Source organism: Manacus vitellinus, unplaced genomic scaffold (assembly GCF_001715985.3).
Source record: "Manacus vitellinus isolate BGI_N305 unplaced genomic scaffold, ASM171598v3 scaffold_81_pilon, whole genome shotgun sequence".
Classification (NCBI taxonomy): Eukaryota; Metazoa; Chordata; class Aves; order Passeriformes; family Pipridae; genus Manacus; species Manacus vitellinus.
In genome coordinates, this window is record NW_021940822.1 from 958525 (window position 1) to 974014 (window position 15490).

The 15490-nt window shown below is 47.8% G+C and overlaps 1 protein-coding gene across 1 annotated transcript; it reads left to right on the plus strand.

Annotated features, from left to right (window-relative positions):
• Window positions 1-2663: 2663 nt before the first annotated feature.
• Window positions 2664-15309, plus strand: TTL (tubulin tyrosine ligase). The gene is made up of 7 exons (XM_008923092.3): window positions 2664-2691; window positions 3698-3776; window positions 5475-5707; window positions 8019-8154; window positions 8247-8516; window positions 9460-9603; window positions 11438-15309. Exons 1-7 carry the CDS (start codon window positions 2664-2666, stop codon window positions 11553-11555), a joined length of 1008 nt encoding a protein of 335 aa, XP_008921340.2. The 3' UTR covers window positions 11556-15309.
• The last annotated feature ends 181 nt before the right edge of the window (window positions 15310-15490 follow it).

A 15490-nucleotide genomic window follows, 5' to 3' on the forward strand; every position in this document is an offset into this window, starting at 1 on the left:
CGTCGCCCAAACAAAGGGCGGGCACCGAAGGGTCTCCGTGCAGCCGCCTCCCGACCCCCGGCATGTCTCTCTGCAGGCCCTGCTGGCGCCAGCCAGGACTCGAAGGATCCCCCTCCCAAGCTCCCGGAGAGTGGTTTCGCCGGTACCCCGCAGAACACCCCCTGCCAAGCTTGAAGGGTGTGCTGTGGTGAAGCGGGGGGTGTTCGGGGATCACCCGAGGCCCCTCATCTGGCATTTGGCAGACCTTGGGATCCCGGCCCCCCCGGGTGGAGCCCTGCTTCCCGGACTGCCCTCCCTGTCCTGCAGCAACGCCCTTAGCGCCGTTTGCACCATTGCAGGGGGCTTCAGGCACGCAGCTTGGGTTCGTAGGGGTGCAGTGGTGCCAGTGGCATTCCCCGGCCTGGTGCTGGGCAGGGACGTTGCGGTGCTGAGCTTACGTGTTATGGGGGTGTTTCTGGTGTTTGGGACAAGTGGGGAAACAGGTCTAAACCAGGCACACTCAAACCCTCACCCCAGAGTCATGGCTGGTGGGGATGTGCCTCTGCAGGGCTTGGTGGGGGTGAGAGCACTAATCTCTGCCTGGAGGAGGATGTTGGTAATTCCAGAGGCTCTTTGCGTTATAGAGCCCCACACCCCCCGGCACACCACCTTTTCCCCTGCTGCTTGACCCGCACTGTCACACTTGCCAATATGCTGGGCCCTGGGAGCTGCCCTGTGCAGGCTTGTCCCATGGCAGACAGGGCTGTCAGCAGAGCTACCCTGGCCCTCTGCCCCACTGGATGGTGCGGAGCCCAGGAGCAGGGAGGGGAAGTGCTATGGACTGCCCACAAGCAGGGAGAGCCAAGCCAGGCACTGGCAGTGTTGCAGGGTGTGGTGGGGAGCAGGGATGCACTGTCATCTTGGCCCTATTTTTTTTCTTCCTGGTGTGATTTTGCAGCACTGTTTCTGGCTGCAGTAACGTCAAAACAGGAGGAGCCCCCTCACTCCAGCAGCTCTGGGGCAGGACAGCTTTGCAGCCCCTTGCCTTGCAGTAGAGACCCAGCTCTGACTGCTCTTCCAGATTTGCAAGTCACCAGCTCCAGCACCTCTTTCCTTGTCTCCTCATGCATTTGTGAGTGGAAAGTCCCCACCACATGGCAATGCCATCTGATCACGTTCCAGCATTGGGGTGTCTGCAGCAGGCAGGGAAACACTGAGAGAGGCTTAAGCAGTGAGGCTGCTCACACGTGCTGACAGCAGGCACAGCAAGCAGACCTGTGCTTTAATGTGCCCAGCGTGGAGAGCCCGCAAGCATCAGGCCTCACTGCAGGATGAGTACAGTTCTTTGATGTGAGTGGGCATGCACAGCACATCAAGCCATGGTGGGCTTGTGGGCATCTCTTACTAACCCTTTCCATCCTCCAGAAGTGTCCTGGGATGATGGACGGACTTCAGTAAGCCCTTCAACTTGTGTTGCCATAGGATGCCTGAAAACTCAAACCATTTCTCAGAGCCAAGATGCATCTATAACCTGTGGAGAGGCACCATGTTTTGGCACTGTCTTCTTTAAACCGTCCTCCTGTAGCAGGAACTGGTTGCCTGAAATCAATACATTCAGAGCAAAAATAACATGGTTATTTTGGTACATCTTCCAAAAAGCTGTATCTTCTCTGGTTCATTGTCCTAAAGCTGTCTTCCTGAGCAACTGTTGCATCAAAGCTGGTTTGGTTTTCCTAAGGGCTCTACTCAGTGGAAGCAGAGTTAATTCAGGGAACTGTAGGGATTTGCGTTACTCAGGGGCTCAGCTGGGTCACTGGGAGAGGGGTAGAAGTGGGGACTCTCAGCATGCACCACTGCTGCTGTCCAGCTGCAGGGACCTCTGTTGCTCTCACTGATAACCTAATTCTTGGGGGACTGTGCTCTTAATCTGTAAGTGTCTGCATCTAGCAAAAGAAGCAGTTTGTGCTAAGGGGAGGGAAAGGAGGAAAAGGCTGCAGAGGCCTTATGTAGCAGGGGATGCTGGACTGTGCCCTGCTGGCCACAGGAGGATCACCAATTTGGTCAGTGCCTTGGCAGCTTTGTAATTCCGCTAAATGCATGGTGCAGACCTTGCAACATGCCTGAGAACATTTCCCTTCTTGCCTCGTGATCTCTCTTTGCTGGCCACCAGACTCTACACTGCAGCCCACTGTTCCTTGGCGATGCTCAGGAAACCAGTGAGGATGTATGTCCCCAGGATAAACTGGAAACAAAAGAAAATTTGAGGTTTTTTACTATTTTCATTCAGTAAATTAGTACCTGGCCATGCTGCCTGCACATTGAAGTGCCTGAAGTTACAGATCTTTTCTGCAGGATGGTTCTCAGCTGTCTTGTTTTTAAAGATTTGTGAATAAAAAAGTGACCAAGGTCAGGGACGTGACTTTGGGTTGAAAATAGATATTCACGCTCTGTGATCTTGCAGCTGCCTGGTCTTGTTTACTCCAGGCCTTTTTCCCCAGGCAAACACCAAGGAGAATAACTAAAACTCTGAATCCTTTTTCAAGGTTACAATCCACTCCCACAAGCATTTTTTTTTTGGAAAGAGGGTGCAGGTGGAAGTAACTCTCATGCTTGGGGGATCCCCCTTGTCCAAGGTCATTTCAAACCAGAGCCGTTTTCCATTGTGCTTTTCCCTATTGATGCTCATGTCATTTGATGTCACTGGTGACCCAGGTATTGTCCCAGGCGTCACTCGCCTCTTGCACATCAGCCATGTTCATCTGCACTGGTTGTGTGGGAGAGGCTGTGTAGTGTTACCCAGATTTGTGTTACCCTTTAGACACTTGCTGCCATCGTGTCCTTCCCAGAGAGCTTTCAGCTGAGCACAAGTGTTTGTGTGATGTGAGAAGGTGAAAGAAGGCAGGCTGTGGTGTGGAGTCCAGTATTGGTAAGGAAGTACCCATCTGTTTGGCACTGTGTGGTATCTGTGTGGTACTGGTGAGGCAACAGCTGGATACAGGGACCAGTTTGGCACTTCCCAGTACGAGAAAGGCTTAAGACACCCTGGACTGACTCTAGCAGGGGCCACTGGGATAGTCAAGGGGACAAAGGATGGCAGCCAAGCACTGGGACAAGGACTCACAGAAGCAGTACGATCTTCATCCTTAGAGATACTCTGACTGAAAAAGAAGTTGGAGCAGAGACTCCCAGAGGTTCCTTCCCACCTCTGCTATCCAACATGTCTTGCTGCAAAGTGCTAGAGGGAAGGAAGATTCCAAATCTTTAAATGTTTCCCAGTGTTTTGTGATACCAGGTCCAAGAGGGAATTCTGTACGTGACAAAGAAAAGAGGCCTTTTGCTAAGATATGATCTTTGTATCATGGTGTGCTTCCCTGCATCCTCCACTTGCATTTAACAGTATTTGAAATCTTAGTTTTTAAAAACTAGCAAATGAAGAACATTTTTGGATGGTGCTGCCAGTTCCCAATGTGAATTAGGAAATAATTATTTTCCTTTGCAAAATGGATGTGTCAAATTAAAAACAAATGGGTAAATGCATGGTTTTTTGCAACTAAAAGAAGGAAACCACAGGAGCCAGTACCAGCTTACAACCTGTTTCTGTAATGCGGGGCAAGGAAACAACCTCCTTAGGTCCTTTGCATAGGTCCTTTGCACCAAGCAACTGTTTTCCCTTTATTATTTGAGACGTTTGTCTGACCTCTTTGTTTCCCTTTCTTAGGCCATGAACCTGGACTTGTGCAGCTGGTGAATTACTACAGGGGAGCAGACAAGCTGTGCCGCAAAGCATCTCTGGTGAAGTAAGAAATTCGCTGACACGTTACATGGGCTTGGCAGTTTTTCTTCTAACCCTTGTCAAGTGTTGGACCTGTTTGGGGGGTATTTCACAGAACAGCTGCCCTGGGAGTGTCCTACCATATGCTGTCTTCAGACTCCTGTGCTGATCTCTAGAGCTATCTTTGTGCACAAAGGCATCTTTGTAACTTCAGGGGAAATGCCATTTCCACTGAGTTATATCTACTTGAAACCATAGAGTGTATTGAATCAGATTAGAACCAAATCAAAAGAAAAAGAAGCCCAAACATATCTGCTCTTTTTCCTTGTAGACATTTAATTAAAACCTACTGCTTTTATTCTCTGTTTCATACAGAGATGAGACAGTAATATGCTTTTAGCTAATCAGATTTGTTGGTCAAATGAGTGCTTGGAGACATTTCCAGGAAGAGCTCTGGGAGTTATTTCTGCATGACCTGCCATGCCAGGGTCTCCTGGGGAAATATGGATGAGCTTTCATTGTAGATAACCCTCGTCCCTGTGCAAACTCTGCAGCCATTAGGGCATCTTCATGTCAGAGCTCTTGGTCTCCTTCAGTGTTTGATTCCACATGAGAGTTTGTGCTGCCTCTCACTGATGCAGGCCTCTCCTTCCCCTGCAAAGAACCTGTTTCCAATTGCTTCTTTGGCAGTGGTGATGGTGTGTGTCAGAAACTGGCAGAGTATTTTTTAAACTGGCAGAGTATTTTTAAGCACCCACAGCGCTCCTCAGGTGGATTTCTCTTTGGCCCGTTATCTAGAGGCAGTGCTGAAAGCACTTGCACAGCTGTTTTTATCACCTGGAGCTTGGCTGAGCTTTCTAAATGCACAAATCAATGATGGATCAAGCTACTTATGAACCCAAAGACAAATGACATTCCTCAGGCTCCTGGGGTGTCACTGACTGACTGCCATTTCAACAGGAAAACACAAATGCACAAAGAGAGTCAGCGTGTCATGAGCTCTGCTTCTGGCCTCGAGCAAAGCACAAGCGTTCAGAAAGACAGGCAGCTCCCTTGACAGTGAAAGAAAACAGGCCTGGGCTCTGCTAACAGGAGTTTGCTGGCATCTCCAGACATTACTGGTAGAAGGGGTGTGCCAGAGAGATTGGAGACTGTGTGGTGCAAGGGGGATCCCAGATACCTTGGGATGTGAAACGTAGCCATGTCCTTGCTTTCAATGGTCTTCATCCACAACTGGGACACCTGGTCAGATCTCAGTACGAATGAGATCAAGGACTAAGCACCAGCACAGAGAACATTACTGCTCTGGCCTCCCTTTTGCCATTTGTGATCACTGCATCCTTCCTGCCCCGATCCGTGTTAGCAAACACACCTCCTTAATTCCCTTGTGCAGAGATGATGCAGGGAATGCACCACAGGCTCTAGTTACATGGAAACTTCTCAGCTGTTAGTGTCATGGTATCAATAAAATGTTTAATGAAAGCCTGCAGGTCCTGGTTCAAAGAGTGGTGCTTGGCTGTGGGTTGGGGTTGCTATGGTATCTTTAGGGAAACCATAATTTCAAGGGTCTAAGGAAAATACGATAATTTAGCACAGACTATCTGTAAGCTGCTATTCCTCATCAAGCAAAAAAACCCAGTTAATGATGATTTTTTTTCTTATTAAATGAACCCATGCAGGTGGGAACACTCTGGAGATTAACAGCCTGTCTCTCTTCACCCAGGCTAATCAAGACAAGTCCTGAGCTATCAGAGTCCTGCACATGGTTCCCTGAGTCGTATGTGATTTACCCAACAAACTTGAAGACCCCCGTGGCTCCAGCACAGAATGGAATTCACCACCTCATAAACAACACAAGAACAGATGAGCGGGAAGTCTTCTTGGCAGCTTACAACAGGCGGCAGGAAGGCAAAGAAGGCAACGTGTGGATTGCCAAGTCCTCAGCTGGTGCCAAAGGTTCATTCTCCAGCACCATGAGTTATTTCTTGTTATTCCTTACTCTTTACATGATCCATAGAGTCATGGGGTTTGGCTGAGCCAAGCTGATATCTAGTCTGTCTATGATGGGCTTCACCTACCAACCCTATGCCAGTCAAGCCAGCACAGGGCTCTCGTTTGTCTGCTTGGTGGCATGGGGCTCCTGACAAGCATTGTCATGTGCACATGCTACCTAGAACATGCATGGCAGTGAAAGGGCCTCCATATTTCTACACGTGCGCCTCAAAGTATGGGAAAGTGCTGCAGGAAGAAGGCAGTAAGGACCAGGTGAGGGAAATGGGGAGAGCAGGAGGTAAGAGGGAGCAGAACAGGGTATGGGGAGGAGGTCAGAAGGCAGGACAGCAGCCATCAAGGGACAGGAGCGCAGCTCCCCATGCTGCAGCTAAGCCTGGCTTCACTTGGGTGGAAATTTTGCTTGTCTTTCAACCAAGCTCAGATGCCTGGTGCCAGTGGCCTACCCATGTCACACTGAGAAACTGAGCAGCCATGAGCTCAGTACATTGAAATTGCACCCGAGCCTCAGGGGAAGGTACCACAGCAAAGACAAGCAATGCAGTGTCTGTATGTTCCTTTAATTTGAACAGGGCAGTAGATACCCAAGTGATAATGTGTCCTTCCTTGTTACAGGGTCATTACATCACTCGCTCTACAGAAATAATGAGCTATGAGGTAGCTGGACACAGCTGTAGATGCAATGCTTTGATAACTATGTGCTGACTGTTACTTATGGTGTTATCATGGGCACGTTATTAGAATGGCTTCATTTAAAAACTTACCTTGCCATGTGTGCAGCAGAGCCCAGTCTGGCCTTTTCAAAGGGAACAAGCCCACTTGTATTACTCATACTTGCAGAGTCATTTTTCATGCAGCCTTGCAAAAAGAGAATGTGAAAGCCAGAGGTGGCTTCCTTTGCTGGTCTGCTTTCTTGGCTGTTACCAAGAAGTATCAGAAGAGTATGCTTATTTTCATCAGGAACGAAGGAGAGATGACTCCTTTCGTTATGCCAGTGATGGAAAATGCTTCTGTGTGGTAAACTGTCTGGCAAAAAAAGTCAATCTGAGTAATTGAAAAGGCCATTACTGTGGTCTGCTCCAAGATGGGGAAGTTTACATTCTCCACATACTTGATGTTCAAGTGTGATCCCATCTTTTCTGCACTAAAGCAGAGTAGCTTTTTGTATTCATCAGTGTGCTGCTGCAAATTAAAGTGGAAAGCAGACTCTCATGTTAATCTTTTAGAGGGAAGTTTTAAGTGTCTGGGAATTACTTCTGATGAAGAAGAAAGTTTGTTGACGTTGATTACCAAGGCAGATAGAGCTCAGGCACAGCCCCTGGCTTGGGACAGGTCTAGTGGAAGCTTGGTCATTCATCACTAACAGGAAAATTAAAGGTTTTGGATGCCCTGACTTAAAAGTTGAGATATTTCAGCTGTGGCTAGAGGTTTAGGTCTCTTCTTTGAGAGAAGGAACAGCTGCCCCACATAAGCTGCTTTGCTGCCTCACTGGATTGCTGACTAGGTGCACAGTTAAGCTAACCCCCCCTTGATTCGCCATCTGTCCAGTGCAGAATGGGTGCCTGATGATCTTCATACTGCAGGGGCTTTACTGGCTTACGGGGATATTTTTTCCCTTCTTTCTCCAGTGCACAGCCTGAAGTTGTGCCAGTACAAGTTTCTGCCTGGCTCTGCTGTGATCAGGGGACTAAAAAATCTTGCCTTCTGCATAAAGCATGGGTGAGAAAGATACTTTGATGACAGGACTTCCTTTCAGTGGAGGATGCTGGGGTGAATGGGAGGTCAGTAGGGCTGAGAAGCTGTGACTCAGGTATGCAGAGCATGGAACATTGAGAGTACCTGCAGGGCTGTGTTGGCAGTGACCTTCAGAAGTCACATCTAGGAGCATTTTCCATGGGATTATCCTATCAAACTGCCTGTGCTCCAAACCTGTACTATACCTTCACTGCCCCCTTGAAATGTGGGGTTTTTTGCACAGTATTTCCTCCAAAACACTCAGCACAAAATTAAGACTAAGTCATCGGGTTTAGTCCAAGAAGTTAACTAAATGTCTGAAGAATGGGCATAGTGCCAGAGAAGTATTAGACAACTTGAGCAGAGCTGACTTATCCCTCGTGCCACCATGCCATCCATAGGTTCTTGCATGTTGCATGGCTTTTTGGGCAAATGAGCCATGGTCCGCTTGGGGCCTAAAAATAAGCTCCAACAAAGGTAGAATGATCCTCTGCCTAATTTTGTCTTCGTCTTTCTGTGTCAGGAGAAGGGATCCTGATTTCTTCAGAGGCTACAGAGCTTCTGGACTTCATCGACGAGCAGGGACAAGTGCACGTGATTCAGAAATACCTGGAGAATCCTCTACTTTTAGAGCCAGGGCATCGCAAGTTTGACATCAGGTAACCTCCTCTGCTTTTGTAATACCAGTTTTCTTTTTTATGCTGTTACTTTTTGAGCCACTGAGACTAGAGTTTGTGCTCTTGTCCCGCAGGAGCTGGGTTCTCGTGGATCATCAATATAATATCTACCTCTACAGAGAGGGTGTCCTGCGGACCTCTTCCGAACCATATAACAGTGCTAATTTCCAGGACAAAACCTGCCACTTGACCAATCACTGCATTCAGAAGGAATATTCCAAAAACTATGGGCGGTATGAGGAAGGGAATGAAATGTTCTTTGAGGAGTTCAACCAGTATCTGATGGATGCCCTGAACACAACGCTTGAGAATGGCATCTTACTGCAAATCAAACACATAATAAGGTAGCCAACTGCCTGCTCCTTAAGAAAACATAACCCTTCAGTGACAGGGAATGAGTACCGACAGCTGGGGAAGCAGCCAGACCAAGAAGGGAAGGGTTTCAATTGCTTAAATTTAAAAGGCCATAAATAGCCCAGTGTCACTGCTCAAAGAAAAAGCACCTCCATAGGTGCTGCTTCCTCAGTGGTATGTGTCAATGTATCTGCATTTTGCCAGCTGTGGCTGGAGAAGGATGGAGTGATAAAGGAAGACAGCAGGTCAAAAGACAGGGCTAGGAGAGGTTGGGATTAGAAAAGGTATAAGGTACAAGAGGGGAAATGAAGCTGGAGTCGAATCTGCAGGGTTTTGATGCTTCCCCCACCATCAGCAAGCAGCAGGACATGGCATTGGCCTTGGTTACCATACTCAGTCCACAGAGCCAGCTCCCTCCTAGGCACAGAAAGTGCCTACAGAGAGATATCAGAGATCATGGTGCTTTAGAGAATCCAGGTCTTGACAAAGCAATCCTTCATGAAGGAATTTACTTTGCAAGTACCTCATTGCTGTTGATTGCACCAAAAAGACATGACAGAATCTTTGAGGGACTTGGAGGCAAATGAGCATCCAGTGGCAGTTCCTTGGGGACCTGCTGCAGCCCTTTGTGTCTCCAGGCTCTAATTGTGCATCATGTTTTTCAGTTTGCCTGATAGAGTAGTGAGGGAGGGTGCTGCTCTCCAGCTCTTTAGGAGTTAATTCAGGGGTGTCCCCGTGTGTATTTTCATGGTTGCAGGACCTCACTTGCAGGGACCTGGTTACCATGGCATGTATTGTATATAGCTTGTAATTTGGGGCACTTTCAGGGCAATCCCTTTTACTTAACTGTACTATACACATGCCCTCAGAAGCTGCAGTGCAACAGGTGTCCACAGGGCTCTTAATGTTGAGTTTCTGTTTTTCCCTTCACAGAAGCTGCCTTATGTGTATAGAGCCTGCAATCAGCACGAAGCATCTTCACTACCAGAGCTTCCAGCTCTTTGGCTTTGACTTCATGGTGGATGAGGAGCTGAAGGTCTGGCTAATAGAAGTCAATGGGGCCCCAGCGTGTGCTCAGTGAGTAATCACTTCCCATAATACTCTTGTGATGCCACCATTCACGTGAGGCACCCAAAACATGGCTATGTCCCAACTCCAAGTGAAAAAGGTGGAAGAAAGTGAATTAAATGGGAGTTTTTCAGGCTAACCCACACTGAACACTGGTCTAAGTGCCAGTCGATTTGGGTTCATTGCTCCTGTCTCTGTGTTTAGTATCCCCGGGCTTCTTTCCCATGTGAGATGGGGCACTAAGCTCAGTTTTTGAACAAATGGGTTTGAGTATAACTTGGGTCATTTTTATTACTATTGGGCTGAAGTTATGTTGCAGATTTAATGCTTTGGGGGTCAGATCGTTTCTCAGTCTCTCTTGTGGAGCCACTGAACATATAATAAATGAGTAGCATTAAGGGCAGCAGCTGGAAGCGAGTGACTAAATTTGCAGGCAGCAGGACCCCAGAGCACACAGTGGATGCTGCAGACACTGGGTCAAAGCTTCCACTAGCCACAGGGAGGCTGGGACAGCCAGACAGCCCTGGCCATGAACATCTTTGCATAGGCACAATGGGAGGTGCTCTATTATGTGATTGAGACTAGACATCTTTGCTAAATGAGCATCTGTATCATATAAAACCCCAACAAAACAGAACAGGCTGGACATCAGTACACTAGAATTTGATCAGATTAGACGTAGATTAGATTAAATTAGATTAGATCACCACTCACAGTAGACAAAAAATACTGGTCAAACCTACCAGGCAGCCTGTTCAGCAGCCTTTTCAGGGATAGGGCTTGGGAAGCTTTCTTGGTGCAGGATGCCCTGTTCACCATGTGCACTGTGGTGCAATACTGCCTTGCACCTCCTTGTGTTGCCGTGTGGGTAGAATTTGGTTATTGCTGGGTGGATTTGGATTGCAGCAGTGCCCTGTTTGTTTTTTGCCTCTATGGGCACTGGAAGATACTGAAAGCAGCTGAGGTAGGTTTTGGCTAATAGCCAAATTAGGCTTCTCTTCAAGGTTATTCTAGTTTATAGCACCCATATCACACAGTTCCCATTTAAAGAGAAAAAAATTGGCTGCTGAAAGCAATAACATTCCCAGGAGCTGAAAAAATATCTTGCTGTCACATAGCCCCAAAGGCATGGAGTAAAGGACATTTTTAATCCTAGGAAAGACAGCTTTGGTACTAAATATGTTCCATATGCCAGCATGCTCAGAGAGGTTACACATGTATTTCCTTCAGCAGAAAATTAATCTATTGTTAACTCATCTCATACACCTTGTCTCTCTTCTCCCTAATCCTGCTCTGTATGATCTGTGCCATGGTGAAACACATCCCATGCTTCTGGGGATCCTGTGAAGCCTCTGTACCTGGTCACAAGCTGATGTGAATAACCTCACCCCGGCACAGCATTTCATCAAACCGTGAATGCGTCAGAGCAGTCTCTCTGGGGCACATCCCCGTGTGAATGGGGTCTGGTGTAGTAAATCAGGACTCCCTGAGTTGGAAGGCTGAGAGGGTACTGAGATGTCTGCTCCCAATCATCATGGATGTGGAGACTCTGCTCAGAAGACTGTCCTGACAGTAAACATAGATAATGGGTTTTGTGGTCCCATCCGGCAGGGAGCAATATTGGGAATAGGATCACCATTGAAAAAGAAGATGGTTGCTGGTATAAGCAGGGAGGAGATGGAAGAGATGCTGCCCTTCTCCTGTTTGCCACCCTGTAGCTCCTTGTAATGGGAGTAGGTTCATGTAGATCCTACTAGGAAAATGCATGTCTACATAAAAATTGGCTGGGAGTCTGCTGGTTTGTCCTGCCTGAGTATCTGATTCTGTCTCTCTCATCTCTTAGGAAGCTGTATGCAGAGCTCTGCCAAGGAATTGTGGATGTAGCCATTTCTAGTGTTTTCCCCCTCAGTGACACTGGGCAGAAGATGAGCCAGTCATCATCGATCTTCATCAAGCTGTGATGACGTCAGGACTGCCACTGCTGTGAACAGGGAAAGACTGCATCCCTGGGGTCAGCACAGTTCGGTGGCCTATCTCAGTAACATGCCAAAAAGTGATAGAGACAGGCTTCTTATTTTCTTGGAAACCACAGGGAAAAACAACAAAACAGGCATCCACTCAAAGCTGTGATTAGCCAGAGCTGCTCAGATAACTCTGCCTGCATTCACCAAAATCCACTTTAGAAACAGCTTCTGTAACTTTGATATCTGAAACAAATCTCTCTGGGAGAACAACAAAATAACCTTGAAATGAAACCCCAACAGGGATACTGTATATGCTCTATTAGCTCCTCCTTTTCTATAGAGAAAACATTGGGTTTTTTAAGGGAATTGAGTGAAGAGAACGATGAAGTTGTCCTCCTGCTGTGTTTGTTCTTCCCTCACCTATTGCATCATTAGTGCCTTAGCTCCACTCCAAATAGGTGACTCCTTTCCTTTGTTCCTGCTCTGTTACATAGAAAGGAGCAAGCTCTCTTGCATTGCAGGGTGCCTAAAACCAGGAACACCAAGAATTCAGTTTCCTTTGGTCATTTTCCAAGCTGGTTGGCTGAACACCTAGGCAATGGCTGGCAAAAGGGTGCTGAACTGCAGGCGGTGAATTAACCCAAGGAAGGAAGGCGATTTTGTTTATTTATAGCTATCCCTTTTCCTACTGAGATTTGAATCAGTGTCTATCCCAGTCTGATGCAGTTTAATTCTGTCTAAAAGAGGTAGAGCGAGCCCCTGAGAGCTCACTTGCGGGCTGTAGGATTTCTAACATCACTTTAGTGCTGAATGTTTCAAATAGCAGAAACCTGTGAATTTAGGTTCTTCTCTCAGCTTTCACCTTCATGATTTATTTGAGGCTTGAACCTGAAACCTTTCAACCCAAATGATTTTTATCCTGTTCGATCCAGCAGTTTTATTCTCCTCCATTTGACAAATATTGCAATCTTCTGCCATGAACACAGTCCACAACTTGATCTCAACTAGGGGGAAAGTGGGTGAGCTTTTGTAGACCAGGAGAAAGATTCCTGTTTGCCACACAACTGGGAAAGCAGGTGTTCTGGGGCGAAGGAGAGTTTAAATTCCTTGAGATCTCTGAATTTCAGAGCTAACATCTGCTTTGAGTATAACCTAAATCCCTGGCATAGTGCCCACCCTGTGAAGTGTATCTGAATTTTCAGTGTGAGCCCAGCAGGTCCCTCCTAAGACAGAACTCTTTGCAGAGCACGGTGGCACTTGTAGCAGCAGCAAGCTTTGGTGGGGGTGTTGGGAGCTGTGTTTTGCTGCCTCTGGTGGGGAGAGATGGTTGGCACTGAAATTAACTGGTTCATGTTGCCCAAAACAAACAAGCAAGAAGAGATTGTGGAGGTTACAAGGAAGTGAATCAAGCAATGGGATTCCTGCCTTCCTCAGAAGATCCTAGTGCTTTGTTGTACTCATCTCATGCCAGCAGACAATCCTGGCACCTTTCTGTAGGCAGGACTGAAGCATCCGTGCCTCCTTGGAGTGATGCATTTTATCGTGCATTTTATCACAGGACGGACAGTCATTGCAACACACTCTGAATCTACAAGTGGCACTGTTTGATGCAGGGCCACTCAAATCCAGGAGGGAACAGAGTGCTTAGCAAAACCCCGTGGAAGCATCGCAGAGAGGGCACATCCCGAAGAACCACACAAACACCTCTGAAGTTGTCAGCGCCCTGAAGCCAGCATGGATCTGCATCTACGGAGTGCGTGCTGGATGCAGAGTGCAGTGGTGCATGCAGAGAAGTGACAGGGAGCAGGACCTGTGTGAAAAGGGGGCTGCAGCTTGGTTGCCCTGCACTGCAGGTACTGGCAGGTGGCTTCACTTCAGCGAGATGCCGAATGCCAGGTCTGGTCTCTGGATTTGGGCCTCATGGGTGTTCAGAAGATGGACCATGAATGCACTGCTCCATGAGATGGGAAGTGCTGGGTGATAAAGTGGGGAGAGGGGTGTGGGGGAAGGAGTGGTTGGGTTTTTAGTACATGGGTGTAAAAATTTCACTGCAGTCCAGGTAAAATGTAGCGATAACATGCCAAGGTAAAATGTAGGCTGTTAAGGATTGTTAATCAACTTGCAAAGTTCACCATGTCTCCATTGACATTTTCATGTTAGCTTATGTGAACTTAAGAATAATACCATCTTGCCCAGAGAAGATCTCACAGCAATTGCTCTCATCCAGGATGTGCCTGAGGTGACAGCTGGGCTCTCACAAGCTCTAGGGCAGATGAGCAGAGTGTGAAGTTAGATCAGAAGATTTTCCCCATCACAATGAACTAAAAATGTTTGTTTTCTGGGGTGCTAGACCCATCCTTCTTTTCCCCTAAAAAGGGAAGGGGAGGTTAAATTATGATGATGAATCACTCCCTTACTGCACAGTAACATGAGGTTCCTGGCTATGTAGCAGGATAAGAGAAAGCTGCCTGGATACAGGCAAAAGCAGTGGCCCCCACTGGAGCAGCTGGTACCACCAGCAGGAGAAATGACTGGAGATCTTCTGCCTAATTCCAAGGCCTTTCCTTCCCCCTTTTTCATCCCAGATTGGTTGTGGCAGATCAACAGCTGGCCATTTTTGCTGTTCATCTGAAAGTGGGGCTTTGGCTTGGCAGTAGAGTCATGACTACAGGCAGTGCAGTTATTCGTACCCTGCCTTTTAGGCTGGGCATGGGGGAGGTAGTGTTTCAGGAAACTTGAATCCTCCATTTGCTGAATTTTTCAGGAATAAGCAACAGCCTCTGGAGGAAAATGTGTGTGTTTTCCACCTTCTCTCAGTGCTCCCCAAAGTAAAGCACAGAACGTAAATTATAAAGGACAGAGAGCACAGTGCCTAAGGTTTTGCCCAAAATACTAGCAATGAGGTGGAGTAGAGGATGTGTGTGTGGCTGAGGCCTGAGCATTGCAGCCATGGGTGCACCTTGCAAGTGATACTCACAAGCCCCTGTGAGACTTTTGTTTGTTTCTTTTTTAGGAATATACAACAATAAATGTTTTCTAGCTTATTTCAGCTAAAAGGTCAATAGAAAAGGTCTTACACTCTTTCCTGAGCTTTCACCCAGGATGGTGCTGGGTTTCTAGAAGACATCTACCATATTGCAGAATGTCTCTAGTCCTAGATGTATCCCTTCATGTCATCCATGAAGGATTTCTGGCCCAGGTGTTCTGGCTGCGTCTTCCAGCAGGGTCTGGTCCCGCTGGACTCTGGGTTTCAGATAACTCCGATGTGGCTTGTTGCATATAAGTTAGTCATTGTTACCATGCAACAGGTATTGTGTTTCTGCTGAAATCTGATGGCTGACCACAGTCCACAGAGAATGCTGGACAAGTCTAAGAAAGGCTCAAAAGCTGCTTTCGTCTAGGTGGCTGTGGCCAGTGCCCTTCAGGACTGCTTGCATGTACCTGCTCCCAACATTTGTTGTTCTCCACATGCAGCTCTCCTTCAGGAGAGCAATGCTGTGCCATGTGTAGGTTCATAAACATATTCCATTGACAGTGTCTGCTGTGGCAGCCCTGGGGAAACCCTGGTGTTGAGAGGATGGTGGGGTACATGGGGCGCTGCCAAGCTGGCCGCCTGCCAGGCTCTGGATCGTGTCCCCAGCTGCTCTCACGTCAGCATGTGCGTGTGAGGCTGGCAAGTGCCTGAGTTCGTGGACCTCCGGTGACTCTATCCACATCTCTCCTAAACCATCATTAAAACATGCAAACCCCACAGCCTGCGGTGTTTCCTTGGGGCAGCGGGTCCCTGGAGAGTCATGTCCTGTGGGTGCATGTGATGTGTTTCCCGGGGGTTGGCGCACCCCTCATCTCGAGGTGACAAAGGTGAGACAGCAGCGTGGCATGACCGAGCTGGCCTCACCTGCAGGGCTGTCCCAGCACCCGTGGGAGCTGGG